Source organism: Cygnus atratus, chromosome 10 (genome assembly GCF_013377495.2).
Source record: "Cygnus atratus isolate AKBS03 ecotype Queensland, Australia chromosome 10, CAtr_DNAZoo_HiC_assembly, whole genome shotgun sequence".
Lineage (NCBI taxonomy): Eukaryota > Metazoa > Chordata > Aves > Anseriformes > Anatidae > Cygnus > Cygnus atratus.
The window spans coordinates 9,934,765-9,958,865 of NC_066371.1; the positions used below are offsets into that span (position 1 = coordinate 9,934,765).

The 24,101-nt window shown below is 47.0% G+C and overlaps 1 protein-coding gene across 1 annotated transcript in view; it reads right to left on the reverse strand.

The window, feature by feature from the left end:
- The window catches only part of PLXNB1 (plexin B1), a 34,355-nt gene that overhangs the window by 980 nt on the left and 9,274 nt on the right, over positions 1-24,101 (reverse strand). The window contains exons 7-34 of the mRNA XM_035546952.1: positions 21,120-21,228; positions 20,918-21,026; positions 19,907-20,771; positions 19,338-19,456; positions 18,092-18,214; positions 16,981-17,074; positions 16,571-16,737; positions 15,371-15,522; positions 13,394-13,499; positions 11,663-11,799; positions 11,284-11,460; positions 10,911-11,079; positions 9,329-9,571; positions 8,369-8,545; positions 7,910-8,058; positions 7,419-7,519; positions 6,396-6,613; positions 6,017-6,195; positions 5,212-5,278; positions 4,623-4,769; positions 3,933-4,110; positions 3,307-3,410; positions 2,560-2,644; positions 1,820-1,986; positions 1,069-1,229; positions 663-810; positions 269-333; positions 106-181 (exon numbers count right to left, since the gene is read on the reverse strand). Of these exons, the coding sequence (XP_035402845.1) occupies positions 106-181; positions 269-333; positions 663-810; positions 1,069-1,229; positions 1,820-1,986; positions 2,560-2,644; positions 3,307-3,410; positions 3,933-4,110; positions 4,623-4,769; positions 5,212-5,278; positions 6,017-6,195; positions 6,396-6,613; positions 7,419-7,519; positions 7,910-8,058; positions 8,369-8,545; positions 9,329-9,571; positions 10,911-11,079; positions 11,284-11,460; positions 11,663-11,799; positions 13,394-13,499; positions 15,371-15,522; positions 16,571-16,737; positions 16,981-17,074; positions 18,092-18,214; positions 19,338-19,456; positions 19,907-20,771; positions 20,918-21,026; positions 21,120-21,228 (4,592 nt within the window). The remainder of the gene's footprint in view (positions 1-105; positions 182-268; positions 334-662; positions 811-1,068; positions 1,230-1,819; positions 1,987-2,559; positions 2,645-3,306; positions 3,411-3,932; positions 4,111-4,622; positions 4,770-5,211; positions 5,279-6,016; positions 6,196-6,395; positions 6,614-7,418; positions 7,520-7,909; positions 8,059-8,368; positions 8,546-9,328; positions 9,572-10,910; positions 11,080-11,283; positions 11,461-11,662; positions 11,800-13,393; positions 13,500-15,370; positions 15,523-16,570; positions 16,738-16,980; positions 17,075-18,091; positions 18,215-19,337; positions 19,457-19,906; positions 20,772-20,917; positions 21,027-21,119; positions 21,229-24,101) is intronic.

The window sequence follows — 24,101 nt, forward strand, 5'->3', positions numbered from 1 at the left end:
TATTTCTGCACACAGCTGGAATATCTGATCTTTGCATTACCGACTTTCTATAGCATGCACTGATGAGGGGCCAGGGTGATTTCTGAAATAAATAACTTTATTTACCCGTGATAGCTCGGCCAGGGCAGAGTTCATCTCCTGGTCACTGGCAGAGATGGTCTGACGAATGTCCGCATAATACCTACAGCAGTACACAGGCATTTATCTTCACGTTCCTCCCAGCCTCCTTCTTACTGCTTAAACTACAACTCCCCCATTCGTTCCTTACCTTTCCACCATTTGCTTGTAGCGAGGAATGTCCCGGGCATAGAGCAGCTTATTGATTGGAGAGTCCTTGAACATCCAAAACCAGAATTGATTACAAAAAGCTCCTTCATCATGCTGTGAGCTAACCTCAGCGGGTGCCACCATCCTATTCTCTGTTATTTGTTCAGGACTGGGAACTTTTGCCCTCTGCATGGAGAGGCACTTTAAATACTGGACTCTCTCCCTAGTAACACAGTCTGAGGAACCGTGTACTGGTGAAGGGACCCCTGGCACATGAGAGCAAGGAGTGGGCCTGGTGGGGTGTCTCAGTGCAACCGTGCAGACACAACTGCCTTAATGTGTCAGTGCTGCTCAGGCTGCCTGTGCCACCTACGCGCTTCTACCTCCGCACTTACCCGTCCTAGCTTATGGTCAGCAATCGTACAGGAGTCCATGAAGGTCTGTGCAATGACCAGAAGCACAGCATCTACGTTATCTGATGTCTGCACATCAAAAACAAACTGGGGATTCTTGATGATGTTAATCCAGAACCGCAGGGGCAGGCTGCAGAGAAGATGGAAACGTGGCAGCTTATCAGCAAAGAAGGCAGCTGTGGTGCTGGAAGATATTCTGCACATGCTACTGGTCATACTGGTCCCCTCCCAGCTTCTCCCTCTCAGCAAAACCACCTTTTCACATTGTGCTTTGCTGCCTTGCACTCCCATTTTGCTGCTCCTCAGAAGACAAAGGTGTCTCTCTATGTAAGGGGGCAGCTCCAACCAGATTAGCAGTGCCTCTGTCGGGGCTCACAGACCACCGTACCTGTTTGTCTTCCAGATATGGATGGTCTCAGGATCTGCAATCCCGTAGTGTAATGCCTGCTCATCCAACAGGTCAAAGAAATATTTGACTGCCAGAGGGACGGGGCGGTTGGTACTGAGGATCACCTGGAACAAGTCATCCACGAACTTCTGCAGGGTGCCCTGTGGAGAACCAAGCAGGACAGAGTCAGCAAAGCCAGAGGAACATGGGGAGCCCAGGCCTCACGACGAGAGGTTACCCTCTTCTGCTCAGCAACCTCCTCTCACTGGTCCCAAGCTACCTCACATCCACTGCAGGAGCAGCAGCAATGGAGAAATGAGGCCCCAGAAGCTTCTGGAAGAGAGGCCAGGGGAAAGCTCACGAACAACCAAAACGCAAAGGGGAATCAGACATACTTAGAGCCAGTACAGAGGCTTACTAGAGGAGAGAGAGCCTGCGACATAAAGGGATGGAACTGCACTGTAGAGACTGACCAGCGGAGGGGGATTGCTGACTGCCAATGGCTGCGTTCGGCCAGACAGGAACAAACAGAAGGGATTTGCTCAGCAGCAAGAGAAGTTTGGGGGCAGAACACAGGCACTGCCTGGCAAAGTGCCGGGGCTGTCCCTTGAGGAACTCAGCTGGAACCAAGTAGCACATGCACCAAACCAGCCCCAAAAGGGCTCTTCATCTTCACACACATCCCTGTAATCTGTCAGGGGGATATGAAAGAAGGCAAGATCCCAAGCCCAACACAATCTGTGCTTCTCACCTTCATAGAGAGCAGACGTGTCAGATAGATCTCTGGGATTGCCTTGGCTCGCTCCCGATCTCTTAAGCTCCCACGGCGATGCTTGGGAAGCTCTGGCTCTTCTGTCGGTTTTACCAGGTGCCAAAGTTTTATCCCACCTTCATCTGCATCCTCCAGCATCGGTGTTTCTAAATGGAACAGTTGTTTAGAGACAAGTGTCAGCCCTCTCACAGTGGAGCTTGGCCAGGTTATGCTCAAGGAAGAAAGTGGATTTCACAGTATGATAGGTTGATAGACACTCCTAAGGGAAGGAACCACTGGAGGCCTCCACCCAGCCTCCTGTGCAGAGTACAGCTATTGCTACCGCTGCATCAGGTTGCTTTTGTCCACTCAAAGCCTTCAAAGTCTTGGGAACTTCCCACACAGAGATCCCCCACCCCTGGTGGCCTGTTCCAGGTCAACACACAAAATTATTGAAGATTCCTACAAGCTGTGGACTGTGCCCAGCACTACAGCCAGTACTAGAGAATTCTACTTATCCTGCATTTTCACATCTAGCCTGGCTTTTCTCTGCTTATGTACTCTATTGCTTTTCCTTCATTTTTCCTGCCCAGACTTCCAGTTTCCTGACAATCCTATGGGGGTTCAAATCACGTATCAGTCTTCCATAGCAGCATAAAGCTAGGGCTATAGCAAGTCTTGTCCCACCAACTTGACAGGTGCTGTGAAATCACTTCATAAGAAGAGGACATCAAACTCACTCTCTCCTGGGATGTAATCCTGATTCTCTCTATGGATGTGCTTGGTCAGGCGAGGGACCAGTGCTACTGTTGCTCCATCAGGCACCTTCACACAAGCAAAAATCAACATTCAGAACAACCAGCACATCTCTCATCAGCACAACAGGCAAGTGCTTGTACAGCAAAACAAACTGAACACACTGTACCATGACTAGAAATAGGGATCTCGGGGCACTGTCACTATCTGTCCTGATGGTGGGAGAACCTTATTTGTACAGATTGAAAAACTGATGTACAGAACATTATAAAAATGGTAGTGCCCCAGGATTGACGTCATTCACATCTAGAACGCGTGGCAGCAAGGTGTGACATATTGGTGCACAATACGACACACAAGTGCAAGACAGTTAAAAACCCCAACTCTTTCCAGTCCTAAAAACTACATCACAGACCAGCGTGATATCACCTACTAACCGATTTGGACCGGAATGTTAATGAATCCAGCAGGGTTGCCTTCACTGCAACATACACTCAGTGTCTCCTCCCAAGCTCTAGGCATGCCCAGGTCTCAGGTACAGGTTCAGGAGGGGGTTTTGCTACTTGAGAAGTCACAGTGCAGGACACAGCACTGACTTAATTTGAATATGCTGCTGCAGGAAAGCTCTGAGGTTTTTACAGTAATCCATGAGGAGCCAGAGCCACAAATGGAGTGTACCAGTGTACAGAATATTAAAGGGGAGACAAGGCAATGGTAGACTCAGTTCTGACCTTGTAATGCTGAAGAGTGTTCAGGCGTTTCCAAGTTCCTTGAACAACAGATGTCACATCCTCATCGGACAGAATCAGATGACCTGCCAGCCCTGACCTCCACTCTACAGTCATTAAAACACAGATAGCAAGCAAAGAAACAAAAAACAAGATAAGCTGAAGCATCTCTGAAGTCTATTGTGCTTCAACCTGAGCTAGCAAAACACTAAGCCAGAAAAGGGACAAAATCTTCCCTCACAGACACTATTTAGATGCTACCACTGACTCCACTGGCAGGAAGAGCCAGTTCATGACCATAGCAACTCTGCACTGAAATTATCTTTCTTTCCATACCTTCTCATGCCTTTTTTTTTTTCCTGTGCCCTTACCTAAGCCATTGTCATGGGCCAGGTCTGGCAAAGAACACCAAGCACCATGAAATCGAAGGGGCTGGACTTGCTTCTTTCCCACCCCTACCTCTTGCTCTTAGTCTTTCCTGCATCGTGCCCTGTTGGGTCCAGCCAGAGTGCAAGATCACTGCTCAGGGACACTGCATGCTCAGCAGAAAATCGTGCTCTGCACAGACAGCACATGACCACTCTCCTCCACTTCCTCACTGAGTCTTAGCACCAAGAAGTTCTACTCACCAAGGTCCAGGGTGTCTGGGTCTGGTCGGTGACAGTACGGTGTCCCTTTATAGATCTGGTCTAGGATTTTCTCCTTCACCTGTGTTATAGTGTCACAGTCTAGCACTTTTGCAGAAATCCCTTGGGAGTCCTCTGCCCCTCCTGCAGCAACTCCTGCTTGTGTCAAAGCGTTTAAAGTCTGCGGAACAAAAGAAAAGGTCACAGCTCCTCATAAGGTTGCTACGCAAAAATCTGACACATTTACACCTTTGATGGCTGGCATTAAAGCACGTTAACAGCTAACTCTTTCACTGGAGGAGTTTCAGAAAACAAAATTCTACAGGTTGTTAAACACCGTGTTCCCAGCCTTCCCTTGAGAGCTGGAAGTCGGTTTAACAGCTCTAGGGAGCTCTAGGCTTCCACGTGCCATCAGCAATTTCATCCCCTTATTTCTAGACACAGAGCATGGAACATACACCAGATTACTGTGGTGATGGCTCCTATCAGCCTAGGGCAAAACTATCTGATTTAGCAGGGCTCTTGCTCAGCTACTGAGTTATGCTGCTGGGACAAAGCTGGCTCCTAGGAGGTTGTGCTTCTGCCTTAAAGAGGAGGACATTGTGCAGGACATTGTGCTTCTGCCTTAAATAGGAGGACATTAAACTCTGCCACACCAGAGAGCCCAGAGGAGAAAAAAGACTTGGTGCTTACCAAAGTCCGGTACTCCAGGTCCTCTCTCAGAAGCCGGTTGTCATTCAGGGTATATTTGGCTTTCCCTGTCACCCAGTCAACGGGTCCCTTGTCCACCTGGTGTTTGATTCCTCGAAACAGCATGTAAAGTGGCTCCCCAACAGAGTCCTGGCACAGAAAGGAAGGAGCTTCACCCAAGAGAAATTCACCTTGCTCTTCCCAGCAGAACCCAACAGCTTGGAAACACAGACACCACGCAGAGGAGCAGCAGGACAGAGGACACCAGTGATACAGCAGTTAAACCACTGCAGGCAGGCAAAGTCTCTGCCAACGGCTCCTGCTCCAAGCACAGGGAAATTGCAGGGGCTAAGGACCAGCTGGATGCACAAGACCACAGCATCACTGTCTCCATGCCGCTAATCAGAGGGACTCTCCTTGCTGCCCCCTCCCTGGAAACAGGGAGTGGCATCGATGCTGATTTAAGCATCTCTCTTCCCTGAAATACAGGATGACTCCAGCACCATTTCAGCTAAGAGTGAGGCACAAAGCAAAGCTGTGGCTGCCTCCCCTCTTTTGGCCCCTTCACTTCACAAAGGGACAAAGAACTCACCCTCACAAATGCATACAGGCAGATGGACATCCAGTTGGTTAACAGCTTCTCTACCACTGTTTCTGTCCTGAAAGAGAGTATGAGGTTGGTCACAAAGATACACTGCACAGCAGGAAGGGTAACTGGAGATAAAGATCGCTCCTTTTGAGAAAAGATGAGAAAAGAGCACGCTAAATGATGATACAGGATCGAGGGAGGAAGGAAAAGGAAAAAATACTTTAGGGACCAGTCAGGTTAGTGCTCTTGATCCTACTTCTTATTTGAAGCTCTTTTCAGCCTGAAGGAGGCACCAAATGACAGAAGAGACAAAGGGGATAGAGAATAGCCTCTGTCAGGTCTCAAAACAAGAGAAATTTGTTCAGATCAGAAGGATACACTGGACAGGAGCTAATGGGGATCCGAACACAGGAGATATTTCAATTTAGTTTCCAAACATGGCAGGATTGGGAGTCCCAGAGACCTCTAAACAGCAGATCTGACAGAGCTGCAGTACTTGAACACAAGGAGAAAGCTAACACACAGCAGCTTCAAAAGAATAGGTGAAGAAAAGAATTTGGGGTGGGCAACTTCAGCTTCTTACTCTTCTCACACCATTCCTCCTTTTCTCCCTGCCAATTACTTGATGGGGTGAGGGGTATTATTGATACTGCTTTCTCCTGTTTGATGTACGTTGACACACACTGGCCCTACAATTGCAGTCCATGCCACAATGTTATTTTACCCACAGCAGTTTTTCAGAGCTTGCTAGCTGGACAAAAAGGTCCCCTGATGTATCTAACACCGGGACCATGTCTGGCTCACTCACCTCCGCAGCATCAGCTTGGGGTTCTTGGCCACATACTGCTCCACAAGGTCATTCAGGAGTGTTTTGAGGATGTCAGTGAAGTACTCCAGCTTCCCATGCAGCGACACGGTGAGCAATGATGCCACATAGGCCCGGTCTCTCGGAGAGAAAGTACGCTGGATTTCCAGAGTGTGGATGAACTGGTGGAGAGAGAGATATACCGGTGTGTGAATCCCCTGAAAACAAGGCAGTCCCACCTACTGGCTCCTGAAAGCAGTGGTGCTTCAGAGGGGGCTAATCAGGAATGAACTTTAATGAGCACTGCCTGCTTCCTGCCACCGGTTGCCAGCAACGTGGCCCAGACCCCACAGCATGCTGCAAGCAGAGAGAGGGACCTTACCTTGGTGAGGAAGAGCTTGCTGTTGAGCAGGTTGGAGAGCTGGACCAAGCCCTGCTCCACCGTTTGCCGTCGGCACTCGGGGATGTCCAGGTCCCTTTGCAACGGTGACTCACGGTGGCCCGGGAAGAAAATGCGCTCCGCATAGGACTTGTAGTCCAAGAAGGGGATGCCTGTGCCCACAAGGTCGCTTGTGAGGTCCATCATCTCAGTCATCAGGTCTGGGGGAAAGGAAATGCCCGTGATGTTGACCACATGATCACACAAGCGATGGTACAGAGCATGAGGTGAGTGCAGGCAGGAACTAGGGCCAGCAGGATGGGACTGAAGAAGAGGAAGGATGTTTCCTGTCAGAAGAGTCACATTGGAGTCCCATTGCAGGAATATTCATCACTAGAGTAGGCTCTGGGAGGAACTACATTGGGAACCAGCAGGTGAATTTGGTGATTATTCTCATTTACAGTTAGGGTCTGGCTTCCAGTTTTATAAAAAGGAAGCCATTGTTCAGCACCAATCTGTGGTTATGGGCATTATCTATACACAAAGTACCAGAGATCTCCTGATCCTCACTGCTTCCCCCATTAGTTAGAGATTACAATCTGAGTAGCTTGCACAAGTTTTAGAGCCCTAGATGCCCCACACAAGGGCTCACAGCTGTAGGCAGCTGGAGTACAAGGTTTACAGACTCAAGATATGGAGTGTAACTCGACTTGCTCTACACACAGACTGGACTAGCTGTACTTAAGGTCTCTCCAAGTGCGCTGTCTTGACCTTTAGCTCTGCATCTGAGTCTGGAGGATGGACTGGAGAATCAGAGGGGTCTGTATATATCATTGTGTTCTGAATTAAAGAGAAGAATGAAATACACAAATTTGGCTATATGTTTCAATACACTACCACAGGATAAAGCTATTGCCTGTCCTGAGCTACCCAAACAAGTATGCAGGAATGAAAAGAATGGTAGGGCTCTGTGTGGTTCTTCAAACTTTCCTGAAGCTGCAGGAATGTAGGAGCTCTGCGACTAACCTGTGAATTCCTTTTTGCATCTGTCCCGAACACTTGTTTCTAGATTTTCCAGCTGGATTTGAACTTTCTTGTAATCCCTCAGAGCCTGTTTGCTCTTCCTCCTGTAGTAAGAAACAGAATTGTTCCCAGTGATCTTAGCCCAGGGATAGTCTTTGCCAGCTGTTGTATTGCTGCCAAGGACTCCAGGGCAATGCTGTTGAGGTGATTTCTACTAAACACCACCTCTACAGGACACCAAACTGTGTTCTATAACTACGTATGTCCCTTGGAGCACCCATTAGGTGAGTGCTCTGAATGAATCACAACACAGGCTGTGATGAGCAGACACACCATCCCTATGCCTCACATGTCCAACAACATGAGGGGCTCAGAATTTGCCACAAAATAAAGAAAACTAGGACCTTGTTTAGGCCCAGGATATACAGGCTTGACCACATCCACTGAATAACGTAGAGAAGTTAAAGCTCCCATACAATGCCAGAGGCTCTCACCTGTATATGAAAACAATGACCAGAACGACAAGTGCCACAAAGGACGCACCAACACCCAAACCGATCTGTGCCTCCAGTGGGAAGGTGAGCTGGCTTTCTGTGTCATACTGTACTCGGCCCAGGAGGAAGTTCAGGTTTCCCATTTGTACCTGGAGCGAAAACGTGCTGTGATGTAAACTCAGTGCAGCAACAAAAAGCAAAGACACACAGCTACTCCAGAACGAGTACAGGTGGCATACAGCTCTCTAGTAAGGCTATGTCCCACGGCACAGCTCCTGAATCCAGCTGCACCGTTTGTTCCAGACACTGTTTGGCAGTTAAGGGTAGAGTTGAGAATAGAAGCAGCTCCTTGCCACTATGACTTTTGTCTTTCTCTTACTTCCTGTCCCACTCCCTGCTTCCATCACTACTTCTTGCTTGTGCACCCACTTATGACATGATTTGTTGCTCACTCCCTACCGTGAACTCTGGGAGCAAGTCAGTGCCCTCCCGTTTTGTGCGGTGCCGCGGAGCTGGCTGCTCGGAAGGAGGCTCACAGTAGAGATGATTCCTTGTTAGTGTCTTCACCACGCAGATTCCTTCCCCAATCATGGCCATAACTTCATCCTTGGAGATGGCCAGATCTAGATTTTCCCCCTGGAACAGAGGTGGAACAGCACATCAAATTGGGCTAAAAAGCATCTCTGCATTGTCCATGGCTCCAGAGAAGATGGAGGAGACCAGCACCACATGATGAGAGGAGCTTTTTTTCTTCCCTGACTGGGTTCCCATCTGAATTGGCTGCACAAGTTCATTTTGTAAGTTAAACAATCTTCACTCTGTGATTGAAAAGATCGAGTGGAGAAAGTGCACGTCTCCAGCTGCAGCCACTACCTTTCTTAATTGCTACTGGACTAGAGAGTACCTGTCTATACAAGAGAAATATCACAGAGCCTTTTCCTCACATATACAGAAAAAAAAACATTTGCCACTCTGCCCTTTTGCATCCTCTTTAAACAATGATTTTCCTATTTCCACCTAATATTTTTTTTCACTCTTAAGTTACTAATAGAGAAATTTTAAGATGTCATAAAAATGGCAGCTGAGAATAGAATGTATTGGTGGGTTTTTTGGTACTAATATCTCATACACAAATAGTGTTAATTCACATTAGGACAAAAAATAAAAAACCTACGGAAGTTTCCATGAGCCCTATGAAACCCTAAATGATTTATGGTCTCGAGAGGCTTTTTTGATGCACTCCTTTTTCCTCCTCTAATGTGCCATTTCTCAGAGCCCAAAGCAGATGTGCTGTGACAGGCTGCAAGCCTGTCAAATGCTTTAAAAACCTTGGAAGCTGCATGTTGCCAATTTAAAACAGCCTCAGGTTAGCAACAACTTTGTACAGCATATGTTATTTCTACATAGTTCTTGTGTTACCTCCACAGAGATGACGCTTCCTGGCTTGTGACGATACGGCTTGGCGGGGTCTTCAGCATTCAGTGGCTTGAGGATGGGGTTGACTTCATAAGAAAAGGGCATGGGATGCAAGGAGTTGAAATCAAAGCTCAAATTATCCAGAATAAATTCCAGTTTGATGTGGACACTCCGCAGTAGCAGGTTAATGGCTGGAGTTTTGCACAGGATCAGGTAGGAGGAGTTAACAAGACACGGTTCTTCAAACTAAATGCCAAAGGGAAAAAAAAAAATTAGTAGTGAAACGCTAATACTTCTCTTGCAGCTCTGCAATGCTTTCAAACCCTGCACAATCTGGGGCCAGTCTGTGCTCCTCTTACCTGGAGCAATGCCAGAAAAGCTCTGCTAATTGTAGAGAGAAAAATCCAAGATCTGAGGAATTTCCCATGTTCCTCTAAAGAAAGTCTTCAGAGCACTGGTTTTGCTGCAGGTACCTAGGTTTCAGCAGTGGAAATCAGCTCCAACGTTCCCACAGCAGCAAAATCTGGAGCAGCATCAACTTTAGATCTCCCTGCTCTGACAGAAGGGGACCAAAGACCTTCAAGGCACTGCAGACTTCCTAACCTGAATGCTTCTGTGAAAGAAGTGTCCCTTGCTGGATTACATATGTTTTATACATGTGATGAGAGCATTAGTCATTTTTTTCCTCTCCCCCAGAGGAATTCACAGCCACAAATGCCTTCTTAAGAACATTGGGAAAAACAGCCTTTAGTAGCGCATGTCCTCCAGGAGCATATTCAGCTCCACATCTTTAAGACAGAAACCTGGAAGGGATTTAACATAGAAAAAAATTCCTACATAGAGCAGTTTTCATATATGCATAAGAATATGAAGAGCATCATCCTCACCACATCTCTCAGAATGCCAGATGAAATGTCAGATGATTACCTCACAGCACACTGGGAGATTAAAAAACAAAGACAAGGCCTCCAAGTTTATGTACAGGAAGCCCTCCATTGTTTGCACTACGAATGCAAACCCTTGTTGTACTTTGGCTACCAAATACCCTCTAACTCTGCAAATTCTGCTGCAAACTCTGCAGTTTTGATGGTCAGATCAAGACCTGAGCAGTGACTCATCTCAGGACGCTGACATCCGGAGAACAGAAAAATGCTGGTGGAATTGGTCATTTCACTGAACTCTGCCTGGTTTTATATCTCAGAGTGAAAGAGCCCAGGAGCTCTAAAGACAGACCTGAACTATGCAAAAAGAAAGTCTGGAGCATGGACATACTGAGCTAGACAAGCTCTCTGGCTCAACTGCAGATTTCTTTATCTCCACGCTGCTGCTCTGCTGTTTGTCTCCTATCACAAGCCCCGCACATCTCTAAGCAGAGGCAAACCCAACTCATGCAAATGTTTGTGAAAGTGCTTAACCTTTCAGCCTGGCAGAGATCGCTTCCGTTTGGCCAAGACTGTTAGTTGGTGAGAACTGAGCAGATAACAGCAAGGGGTCCAGAAGCCCTAGGGACAGAAAGTCCACCTTTGCAGCACAACACACCAGCCCTTATGAACCCTCAGCTCCATTGAGCACTTTGCCACGCTACCTGCTGGATGCTGCACAGAGAACCCTCAGGGCACTCGGTATCTGGGATTATTCTGCGCCATCGCCCCACTCCTCGACGCCGGCGTTCAGATGGAGAGACTGTAACTCGAATCTTCGGTCTCTGTACAACATCCAAGTTGTATCCGTGAACTCTGAGCACTCTCCCTCCGCTGGAAGAGAAAAGCAGCCAGTCTCACGCACCTATTATTCATTAGCTCTGTCATGCCCATGCTCCCACCCTTCCGTTTATGCCCATTCCTACCAGCCTGGCTTTTTCCAGAGTGCAGCTCAACAAACAGATGCCACTGGTGCTGTAGCACCTGCCTGTCATGGCACACAGCATCGGGGATGGTGCAAGCACTCAGTCTTTGTACCTGAGAAAGCTTTTAGGTGGCTCTGCAAAAGTGATGTTGGGATCCAGAGTATATCTAAAGAGGGATCCTTCCAGCCTCCGCTCCTGGTCCCCATACTTGATAGTGACTGGTAGCTCTGCAGACACATTGCTGGGACTCGTCTGACATGCCAACTGATCCTCTGTCATCTCAGAGAGGCTTGGAGAGACAAAAAAGAGAACAAAGGATTAAATACAGCCACTGCAGAGACAGGTTCTATAGTGCTATGCCTTGCTCCTTGCTGACAGCCTGTGAACCTGTTCCCATATTTTCCTAAATTTAATGGTGAAAACCCTGCAGGGCTCTGGGGCAGACTTGGGGCAGTGCACAGCCAGCACAGCACAGCAGGCTCTGATCTTACATGCGGCAAGGGAGGTCTCCAAGCAGGACGCTGATCTCACTAGGATGTCCAGTCAGCAGCTTTGAGCCCAGAAGGGTAAGGCAGGTTCCTCCTGCTTTGGGGCCCTGAGTTGGAACAATGGATTTCAGCTCCGGGTTCTAGAAGGGGAAAAAAAAAAAAAAAAAAAAAAAAAGAGATGAGTGACCAGAACACCTCACAAAATAAGGCAAGGAAAGAAAGTAGCAGTGATCTCCGGTGCTCTGAAAACACAAGCTATAGATTCCCAGTCACATGCAGTTATCAGCTAGGCTCCGGCTGCTACCTTGCTATGAAATGGCACCAAGAGATGAGGGATCAACCACACTAGCAAGAAATGCGAATCAGAGACTTGTCTTTCCACAATGCAAGAGGCAGACAGATGCTGCAGACAGCAGAGCTGTGAGCCTCACACACAAACCCTAGGATTAACAGTTCAAAGGGATTGTTCAGATCAGTAACTGGATTAATAACTCAAGTTAGGAAATACAAGGCAGCAAGTAAATTGTCTGTTTGTCTAGTAGATGAAGAGATTACCAGCAGGGAGCCTTAAGAATTTGTCTTAAGGCCTGAGCTGCTAAACATGCTGTTAGGTCACCTGGAAAGGAGAAATGAAATTTGATAAATTATTCACAGTAACGATGACTTAGTCCCAGGAGGTGCAGAAAAAAAAATAGAGGAACCAGGCAACAGAGTGGCACAAGTAAGTCGCTACTGATAAATGATAAGCAAGATACATAAAATGAGAAGGAGCAGAAAGACTACAACAATGAAGCCAGCCCAGTTGTGAGCTTTGATATAGCTACTGCCCATTCAGGAGTGCTTTAGCGCCTATAACAACTCTGTAAGCACAGAGCCCAATAAAAACACACCAAGCATTATGAATTCCTGGGAAGGGAACTGAGAACTAAAAAAAATTATATGATAGTACAAATTCCTGTTGCACTCGCATCTTGAATGTAAGTATGCAGTTCTAATCACCCTGCCTCAAATGGTGATAACAGAACCAAAACAAAGAGCAATAACAAGCACAATCCAATATACAAAATGGTTTTATACAGCCAAAATGTAATAGCCTAAGACTTTTCAGACATCTTTCCTCTTCCCAAGGGAAATGGGAGACGTGCAACTTGGCAAATACAACTGTAAGTTGTAGAGCAAGGTTGAAATGTGAGTAATGCTATCTTAAAATTACTTAAATATTTCATAGGTGCTGTGTTTAAGATATCAACAATTTATCAGAAAGGTGTTTACGAAAGGTGTTTAAAAATAATAAGAAGCTTCTCCATACACCGGACTTACTGCCACCAGCTGCTGAAGGTCAGAAGTAAAAACTTTTCAAGCAGCAATTTGCAAATTAATAAAAGGAAGGTTATAAGTCTTAACAGTATGCTAAGTCACCAATAAAAATCTCCAAATCAGAGAAGTACCTAGTATTTTTCCTCTTTAAGTATTCAAGTTGCCACTGTCAAAAAACAAAACAGAACAAAAACACTAGACTACAGAATCCTTCGTACAACCCAGTATGTCTGTTCTTATAATCTTAGCAGTAGGGAAGAAAAACAAAGAAAACAGAACTAAAAGACCAGATAAATTGGATAAAAACACCAGAACCAAGTTTCTGATAGAGATCTAGAAGTTCATGCAATTGGCAGCTCTTTAGCAGAAATACCGGAAGAATAGGGAGAGGTATAAAAGAAGCAACAGCCACATTACCTGATAGGTGAAAATATGCCCAGAAACTCCACGTCCTCCTCCAGGCACTTCCACCACCACGTGCCCAAATCTCTCCGTCCAGCTCCCGCCAGTGACACACACGATACTGCAGGACAATCCAAGAACAGCGTCACAGCACAGAAGAGAAAACGAGCTGTATCCTTTGCATCATGTTCTAAAACCACCTAGCAACCACAGCTCCCTTCTCTTTCAGCCTTATCACGTGCTCAGAACATACCACTGAACATGGAAAAACTCCTTTAAAAGCTAGTTTAGGTGCAGCAGAAAAAAGCAGGGGGCAGTTCCAAAGGGGCCCGTTCTATCCAAGATCACTTCTTCAGGGACAGACAGGAGGAAGCCCACTGTATCAGATGCACGAAGAGGCCAAGAACTCTGCTACAGTCCAGAGTGATCAAACCAGTCACATCTGGAGTGACCTCAATCTACACATTAGCACTGTGCCTGATGCAGAAACAAAACTCAAGGCTGTAGGTCTAGCTGGTCTTCAGCCAGCAGCCTCTGGGATCTGCCAGCTCTCCCTGTGTGCACCACCCATTCTTCCCAGTCCCTTTTCCAGCCGTAATTTGGTATGGGAGATGCTGACAATGCAAAAAAAATCAGGTTATACTTCTAACGTAGGATTCCTTGCTGCCCTGTTTGAGCACTGATTTACTCTGAGAAAAACTTTGCTCTGCAGCAGGCTTTTGCCAGATTCTCTACGCAGTAAGAGATTAATTTTGTCTGGGTCTTGCTCAGGAGTGGGTTCCAGGTTCACAGCTATATGCCCCCAACCAAAAAGGCTCAGAAATTTGAAGGGACTGGCAGGGAGCCAGTCCCAAGCTAGGACCTTGGGATGCCAGGTGACATACAGAACAAAGACAGTGCTACCCAAGAAAGATTACGCTCTAATTCTAGGATGAAAACAGAAAGCAGATGGATCCAGACAAACAAGCAGCACAGACAGGACAACACTGCTCAACACAGCAGGCCACTTCCCAGCAGGATCTTACCTTGCTCCCAGGGGAAGGGTGCTACAGCTACTGCTACCATGGAATGGACAAATGGGTTTGTGATAGCTCTGATGAGAGGTTACTCACAATTGCTCTGCTCTTCTCTCCTCATCTCCTGCTGGTTGCTTGGCTCCTCTGCCTCCCTTGTCCAAGGCTCCCACCTACCTGCCCTGCCACAGGCCAACTGTTCAAATATTTATTTCTTTGCTTCCTAGCTGTTCCAGTCACACCTCTGAACACCTGACTACACTTGAGTGTTACATGGTCCTTCCCTGACCAGACACACAACTACCCAATTCTCTTTATCACCGACATTAACTGGATTCAGCAGGAACTCTTGCCCCTTCTCATCCTCTTTGTAGCCACTACTTTTACAGGCACCATGAGCTGCCAGGCCCTGCTAGCCAACAAAGCATGGCACAGGGCCCAGCAGGACTCCCCTGTCAGTCCCTGGCTAAGAGGGTCCTTTCCTTGGACTTGTTCCTGGGAGGTGGAGGTCTGGCTAGCAAGTGAAGGAAAACACCTTGGGGCACGCCTGCTCAAGCAGAGGCAAGGAACTGTGCTGCACCTCCAACCACGCATCCCCATCCTCATCCTGCGTTAACAAGGCCAGGATATTTCCCTGGCAGTGACACTTACAACAAGCCATGTCCTGTGCATTACTGAAAGAAAGCTGTGACAGAGACACCCACGAAACCGCAACTGAGCCCGTGACTCCCTGAGCTGGCTAGCTGTGTTCAGTATACAGCGGCACTGTTTGGTCGTTGCCTTGTACACAAACTTATCTCCCCAAGGTCACTGCCTGAGGAATAACTAATCAGACAGCGACCTTACTCGGGGGCACTCCCTGGGGAATGGGCAAGGCTCGATACCTGCTACAGCAAAGGCAACGAAACCTCAGCCTGGTGTCAGCAGCCAAGGGAAAAGCCAGTGCCTGTCTCTGGGAGAAGGTTCACAGATACTCTACCTGCTAGAGATCTCATACTCTTGAGCATCTACGGCACAAGGAATTCCTGCAACAGTGACAGTTTCTGCAATGTCTTGATGTTTCTGCCCGAGGTTTGAGCCAGTGATGGTGATTCTAGTGCCACCTTCCACTGGTCCAGACAGGGGGTACACCTGCAAAGACACCCGCGCACGTGTAAATGTCACAGTATCTCAGACCTCCTCAGCCTGGTAACTGATCTACAGCACCGGGCCCTTCACAACTGCCCCATTGCAAACTCTGCCTGGCCTGGCCATTGCTATGGATTCCCTTTGGTGACTGGGACTAGTACCAGGTTGCATCCTCAGAAGAAAGGCCATAAAGAACACCACAATCAGAGCTTTCTTTCCTATACCTCATCACTGCCAGCAGTTCCCCAGAGGGTACGAGTCCACTATAGACTTGTACAGGCAAGGACTGCCCTTCTTTGCCTTCTCATCACCATGCTGACCACTCCACAGTGCATCTCTACCGAAGAGTGGGAACGCACAAGCTGATAAATGTTACTGGTGTTGAAGCAGCAAGCACCATTACCCTCTCAGCATCAGTACGACAATGAATCACATGCTGCACAAACTTCAAAGCTCTGTCCCTCAGCAGCATCCAAGGTGAACTACGACAAGATGCAGCACATGGACGTTGTGTGCCACTGGAGGGAGGACAAGCTGACAGCAAAAGGGACACATGGCTACAGACACTTGTCATGTGGCAGTTAGCAAGAAACATTTAAAATAAACAGACAAAAATAATTAATCCCAGTAACCTGTCATGCCTTTCACATCCCTGCTGTGTCATTATCATTAGGTTTTGCCCTCCTTTACCCCAGGCTCAGTTGGGCCAACCTGGTTCAGGCTCTGGCTCAGAACAGTTGGGGGATCCAACCTGCGGACCCTTTCCAGCTTCTGAATGACTCAGCTCCTTCTGGCATGCCAGTTTCAGCTCACATGACATACAAATGCATCTTTCCCCAATGGTCTTTATGAGTACAATGAAAGCCCAGCACAAGTCTAGCATCCTCACACCACTGAGAGATCAGAGCAGAATAGGATTATCTTGCTCTTCAGATGGCCAATGTCCTGCTGAGCTGCACTGTTCACTCTGAGTTCACAGACCTCTGGTTTCAACTGGAGAATGCAGCCCTCCTTGCCCCAGGTGCAGTACACTAGTGAGCGGGTTACTCACAGAGTGAATGAGCGGTGCTGGACACAGGTCTTCTATCTCTTCCTTGCAGGAGCCCCTGAAGATGCAGCTGGGGTTGCTGCCTCCACACCACACACAGTTGTACTTCGAGTCAGCTGTTTGGCAGCGGCTACAATCGGTGTGTCCCACGGAGCAGTTGTAAAAAGTCACTGCAAAAGAGAAACATTCAGAGGCATCTGAAAACAGCCCCTAAGGCACAGAATATCCCAGCACTTGGCGTTTTACAAAGAATCCCCTCCACCTCCCTTCTCTGTGAGAACTGATAGAACCGAGGCTGTACGTTTTCCTCAGTCCCCCTGTGATAGAACTACTACAGATGCAAAAAGCCTAAGCTGAGGATTCCTTGATTCCCTTTTATCCCACTTGCTGTCTCTGCAGAGTTGCATTCCTACCGTGGAGATCTGCAGCACTGTCCACTCGAAGGTGTTGTCGCCTCTGCACAAATACCACAGCGTTGAATTCGAGTTGAGGTGCTGCATAGCTGTACTGCGAAGACAAAGACCATCAAAGCAAAGGACTTAATGGAGGCACAAACAAGCCAGCTAAATAGGTTGCAAAAACAAAAACAAAATCAACATCCATCTTGCATAGAGCACCGGCAGGCACAGCCTGCCAATGTGTCCTGTGAATGCAGTCGAGGCAGCGTTGCTCAGGCAGTGGCAGCACAGACCTGTCCTCGCTGGCTCACTCAGGCACCATTTTGCTCTAGAAAGAGCAGCTGACATTGGTTCACCAGGAAGAACGTTGAAAACAAGTGTGTGCTCGTGCCAATAATTGTCTAACTTTCTAAACGCATTCTGAAATGTCTGATTTCTAATTACAAGCCACCTGCTCAAAAAACTGCTCAAGCTGGCATTTCTGCAATTTCAGCTGAGCTGAAGATGTAGCATTATAATTGGTCTGCATGGCTTGTGTGTGCAAAAGCCTATGTTGTTCCTTCTCCCTTGACTATATGAGATTGCGAACTAAAAATATCACCCCTGCTTGCAAATCTTGCCATATGGAAAAATCTACACACAATCCAGAAATGTAAATTGCTGTTTTGATTGATTGCACCTGTTATTCTTAGAATCCACAGGCTAGCCTCTACCACCAAGAAAAAAAATTGGCATTAATAGCATTTTTCTTTTCACAAAAGAACCACCGCTGCGGAAGTCACGACCCAGAAACTGCACGCAGCAGAGGCTCAAGCTATAGCGGAGGCTGCAGTGTCCTGGCAGGTTGCAACGAGTGGTGATTCTGAGCCAGCACCATTCTGTGCCACATCAAATGCAGCAACAGATCTCGGGGCTCAGGCTGCACAATCCTTCTGCAAGCTGAAATACCAGTACTGCCAGGCAGCACCACCACAGAGCCCCATAGTGCTAAATACTGTATAAATATTTTAGCAAAATATGCTCTTTTCCCCAGAGAGCTTGCCTCCTAGCCTGTCAGATAAACGAGCTGAGCAAAGCCAGTACCACTGCAACCTGTGAAATGGCATCACACATCCCAAGCACTCACCTGGTTCAGCTGGCAGGTGATATAACACAGGGACTGGTTTGTTTCTTCCCCTTCCACATAAGCATCCATCACCATTGTCCTCCCCTCCAAATTCAGGACACACTCATAGTCCCACTGCTGGTCCTACAGAGGAGAAGATTTATACAGCACCATTTCTTAATCATGTGGAGCTTCCTGCTACATGACAGCAGGCTCCTGCCACTCCAATTCAGTGCCTTTTACCAAGCCTCTCACTGTGCAGGCAGCGTGCTCCAGTCATTCTCTTTGTTATTCCAATTCTATGCTGTATTTGAAGGCTCTCTACACTGTTACTGTCTCCATGTACAAAAAGAATCAAACCAACACAAAACAAACACGTAGAAGGGAGCACCACATGTATGTCAGTGTGGGAACAAGTCTCCACAGGAGGAAGAATTAAAGAAAAAACAGTGGGAATGTGAGGTTATGCCTATATAACTCTGAAACACTAGCTCAGAAACAAAGAGTTGAGTACACAGACTGAGGCGGTGCACCTCAAAAACACTAAGTGTATTTTTCTTCTCTCTCCTGTAAACCTTCCATTGAGTTGCTTGGGCACGTTCTGTCAAAAAAAAGGATACGCATCTGTAACTAGCTCTGCTGCTCTGAGCAGAGAAATATATCAGGTTTAACATATAAAGTAACAATTAGTCTGTGGGCTGCATGTTCTGTGGCGGTTGTTTGTAAAAGGTTACTAAATCAGCCTTCTGTCTTAAGAAGCAAAGAATTTTTATCAGAGACACACCCAGAGAATGAAGCTTTCAAGGGCCGGTTTTCCCCATTGTGGAGGCTTCAGGTACGACAAGAATAGCCACCACATCAATAGTACCAGGCCAGAAAGGAAAGGGAACAGATGACTTATCTTTAGCTTGTGGAGACAAAAACACCCAGCAGAGATTCAGCAGGAAGTTACTCCAAGAACTACCATCTACAGTGTAGCACAGGTGCAACTTAATCCAAATATGTGCAGATTTCTGCAGCAGGTTGGTGCACACCTGTAGCCTCCCTTTCTCTGCATGCCCTCCTACCTACCAGTAAATCCAGCTACCTAATTTGTTATTCACAGAAGTCTGTCACTCCTCTGGCTATTTCTGCTAGAAAACAGGAAAAACCTCAGCAGCCTCACAACTGTTAGAATTATTTGTAGCAGTCCAGCGGACAGATTGCCCAAGCAGTGCCCTGCACTAACACATTTTGTCAATGCTGACGTGAAATAGCAGCTAACTACCTGGTAGAGGTGGAAGTTCTTTCCTAGCAGGGTTATCTTCCTTGCCACATTGACTGGAAACAGCGAAGATCCCTGGATTCCCTGCACACAGGGACACGCACCAGGACCCCAGCTAAACTCTTCATTCTGAAAACAAACACATCTTTAGAGAGAGAAGCTTTCATACCTCTGATAGAGGATATCAGAGAAAACAATAGGCAAACAGAAAAATAAAGCCCTGCCTGGGCAAAGAAACATCAGTGCTTCTTTACTATGAGTTACAGGAAAGCAATGCACAAGCCCAAAGTGGTGAACAGCAGAAAGCTGTGAATATGCTGGACATCACAGCAGCTGCCACCTTCAGGCCAGCAGCTGCCACCTTCAGGCCAGCAGCTTTTCTACAAGACCTGAGAATCTCCCACACGTTTTTCTTCCTCAGGCTGCCACTTCTCACCCTGCATTTACAGCAGTCACCTGCTACTTTCTCCAAGACCACTACCTCTCCTATGTGCTGAAATATTAGATCAGAAATATATATCAAAATTTCAAAGCATTACAGCCTTAAAATGCAGACTCTGAAGTCCAGCAACCTACCTCCTCCCAAAACCCAGGGGCATCATACTGATAGTCAAGGTCAGGGTGGAGGATCCTGGGTAAGTCAGGGACATCCCTCTCTGAAGAATCGCCATCACCCGACAGAAGAGTGGAAGCAGAGAAGGGAGACGTGTCATTCTCAGCCTGCAGCAAATCCATCCAGTCCTCCGTGTCCTGGAGCTCCGTGTCTTCCCCCAGCAGCCAGTCCGGGGGAGCTGACGGGGGGAGCTCTGAAGCAGGAATTTCGGTTCCCAGCAAACCAGGAGAGTCATCAGAGACAGCAGTCTCCCCTGGCACCTCGCTGGGGGGCTGGGGAGATGGAATGGCAGATGTCAGGGCTTCGGTGGTAGGAAAAGAATTTGGAGGCCACCTGAAGCTGGTGATGTGAGGGGAAGGTGTTACTGCTGGTGCAGTTGTGAGCAGAGGAGTAGCTATTGCAGTGGTGGGTGGGTCGGTGTGCCACAGCTCCTGGGCAGTGGCTGGCCCTACAGTGGGCAGGGCTGCGTGATCCCCGTTTTTGGACGGACTGGTGAGGACAGAGGCAGCAGGAGAAGTTGTGTCTGGCAGAGTGACAGCAGGTTTGTCTGCTGGTGGTGGCAGGGGGGCTTCTGTGACAGCCTGGAGAGATGCTGCTTCGGTTGAAAGAGTTGAGGACGTGTAGCTGAAGGTTTCTGTAGGCTCAGTCATTGAATCCGAGGCTGCAGAGGGCGTGACATGGTTGGGCTCTGTGGGGGACGCAGTGCTCAGTACCACACGCACAGGGGGAGTGATAGGTTTTGTGGCCACCACAGGGGCTATGGTAGAGGATTTGGTGAGGGGAGCTGCTGAAGAAGGAAACACGCTTGAAGTTGGCAGCTGGGCCTAGAGAAAAACAACATAGTGGGGCGAGAGGAAAGAAATAAGAAAAATGCAGAATAAAACCCAAGGAAGAAAAACACTCCATATTACACCCCATAGCAATGTTTCACAAGAGGCTGCTTCACCCCTGACGGACTGAGGAGACATACCCTTTCATTGTAGATAATGATTCCTTCCTCGCAGGCTGCCTTGTGGGTGCAGAGGTGCTGCTGGATGCACCAGTTACATCCCCAGGGACTGCTCACACATTTCTGGCACCTGGAAGAGTGGTAGAAAAGCAGCTGCTAAGATGACTCAGGACAGGACAGCCACCCTCCCTATAACTACAGACAAGAAAAAGCAGATGCTCACGGTGCTGATTTCCATAGCAGGGCCACTGCAGCACAGTCATAGAAAGAGAAGTCCACAGAAGCAATGAAGATGTCATGGAAACGCACTACGAGCTTTATGGTGACATGATCTGAAAGCGAAAATAAAAATTTCTTAGAAATGGAGCCACTGTAAGACTGCCATACTGTTAAAAGACAGAGCATGCTTTAGGGAAGACACCTGGAGACAGATTCCCTTCCATGCTGCCAGCATCTCAATCACTAGATTATCCTATGGACACTAAAAACTGGCTGGACAAGTTGCTCAGGAGTAGTTTATGATAGCTCTTGCCAACCCAGGGGAAGGAAGATGGCTCTGAAGATCCCTCCATCTTCATTTGCCATCTATCATCAGTGTTTTGTCTGCACTCCGCCATCACCTCCACGTATCACGTATTAGAGGAAGAAGTGACATTCCAGGCTCAAAGCTGACTGACATCCTTTGTCATTCAAGGGAAAACTCATGTCATCCAAAGGAAAACATATGATTCTATGATTAAATACCGACAAAATTACGTATTTTTTGACTCTTCTTGCCTGCCAGAAGTAAAGGGCTTCAACCCACGTTCTTGTGAAATTTATTCAGTAATTAACATCTTTTCTAAATTTTTCAGACACGAAGAATTTTTCTGGCCCTAAATAGGCCAACCTTCTCTTCCTTTCCTCACCATTCTACGACTCTAAAACCCAACTCTTAGAACCAGCGCACACTTCACGTACTGCTATCACCTTGAGATCTTTGTTTTATGTCCAGACTGAGAAGTGAGTCAGTGAAGGAGTTTACAAGACTTCTAATCTCACTTGCAATGACTGAAGGCTTATTTGCTTTAAACCTAGGTCTCATGTTAAGTACAAGCTTCAGGACAGCCAGACTCTCTTTGGGAAAGAGATTATCATTGCTTTCTTATAGACCAAATAACTGCAGAGATGGTCATAACTAACTACAGCTGATAGCATGAGCCCAAAGATGGTTTGCATATGACTACTAAAGAAGCCAGTTAATCTCGTTCCAGACAGATGCCCTCAACCCTAAAATTGAGCGCTAGGACTCTAAATAATAGCAGCATATTGCATGCTCTGCTGAACTCTAGGCGCTGCAATTTCTCCAAGACAATTTGCTATAAAAGTAGGTAATAAGAAGCTTGCCCATCGTTCCTCTCACAGGGTTCAGACCTCCTTTTGCAAGCAAGATTCATTTGCGAAAGTTTGGAATACAGCAAAATAGCTATCCTGCCTGGTGGAGGATCAGTCAGGCCTAAACTTGGTTCCTGATAGGATGACAAGTGAGACATTATGCTAGTAAAACAAGTGATGAGGTGTGTATGCAACCCCAGGATTAGGAGAAAAGGTGGGTATCAGACGCAGCTGAAGGCAGGAGTCACTTCAGTACCACCAACTCCCCCCGTTGTTAGAAAGGTGACTGCATCTGGCAGTGGTGGAAGGGCTAACACCTCCCAGGATTTCAGGGTTATGACACCATATTTAGAAACAGTCCTTTATCCAAAAAGCCCACTACTTCCCATGACTGCCAATGATGCTGTTCAGCAGTAGAGAAGACAAGGCTGAGCACTTGCAAGTTAAGAGCAAGACTTCTGCTACCAATGTGGAGCTCATCAGCTTAAAATGACAGATGAGCTGGTACGCAACCTTTAAATCAAAGCTGAAAGAAGGCAAACATTTTACTGAATTGGGAAAAGCATTTTAAACAGGAATGGGAAAGTACCAGTGCATGAGGCCCTAATGAGACCTCATTTAGAAAACAGTGTATGATTCTGGTTACCAGCTTCTGATTCATCTTAGTACGACACGAAAGTGCTGCAAAGAAGGGCTAGAAAGACAGTGAGGAGAGAGAGAGAATGAGCTCAGAGCCTGAGTAATGAAAGAAAATGAAGAGAAGGTTGGCACAGTTCACACAGCAAAACTCTGTGCTAAGAAGGCCTGACCATAGTTCACTGACTGGGAAAAGAGCTCCAGAAGCAGAATGACAGATGAGATCAAATGGATACAACCGTCCAGGAATAAGTTTAAGCTAGAAAATAGAAGTAATTTGCTCAGCTTCAGAGAAGCAACATTAAAATAACATAGGTAAAGCACTTAATAGTGAAAACTTGATTGTGGCTTTACCTATGCTGACATTTCCAGTTTAAATTCAAGTCAACATTTGCAGATCCAAATGGGGAAGCCAACCCTGCTCACTCTGCCCACAGTGGTAGTGCATGAAGCCTTCCCCTCTCTGTGCCTGACCACCCTGAGTGGAGACCTGGGTGGTTCATGCCAGGCAGTGTGAAAACCAACAGACGAATACTGAAAAATCAAGGCGTTTCAGTTTGAACAACTCAGCTAGCTGGGTTCTGCTGTCACATTACGTCCATGGAGATTGTTTCAGACCTATTAGCCAGCTGCATACTCGTATTGTAAATCTGTTTAGCTATTTAGGTGCATTATATGGAATGCTTCCCAGGCGGCACCTGCCTTTTAATTTAGATGAACAATTTCTCTGAAGAGATCAGCTCATCAAAGCTGACACTGACAGGCTGGGCAAAATCCAATGCACAGGCTACAAACTGAGAACTTTCCAGGTGCTTCAGAGTGGCCAATTAGCAATATTTAGCCAGTTATTGTTCACAGTAATAGAAAGCTGTGTATTTTCTGAGGTTTTACTGCATTGTGGATTCATTTCTAATCTTTTTAAGGGCTGTGGGTTTCTTCTTGCCTTCCTTTACAGGTACTTCCTTCTCCCATTAATATGTGGATTTGAAAAGGTTTGCATTTTATTTGGTGAAAAAAAAAAAAAGAAAAAGGCAGCGTTTAAGAGTCCTCTCTCCAGATTTATGATAAAAGCTGCCAAGCCAGCCACCACTCTAGAGTACATTTTAGACCATATTCAGATTTGCATACAACCCTTCAAGAAGGATCTCCTTTCCAACTACCAGAATTTGGCATCGGAATCTGGCAACAGCCCAGA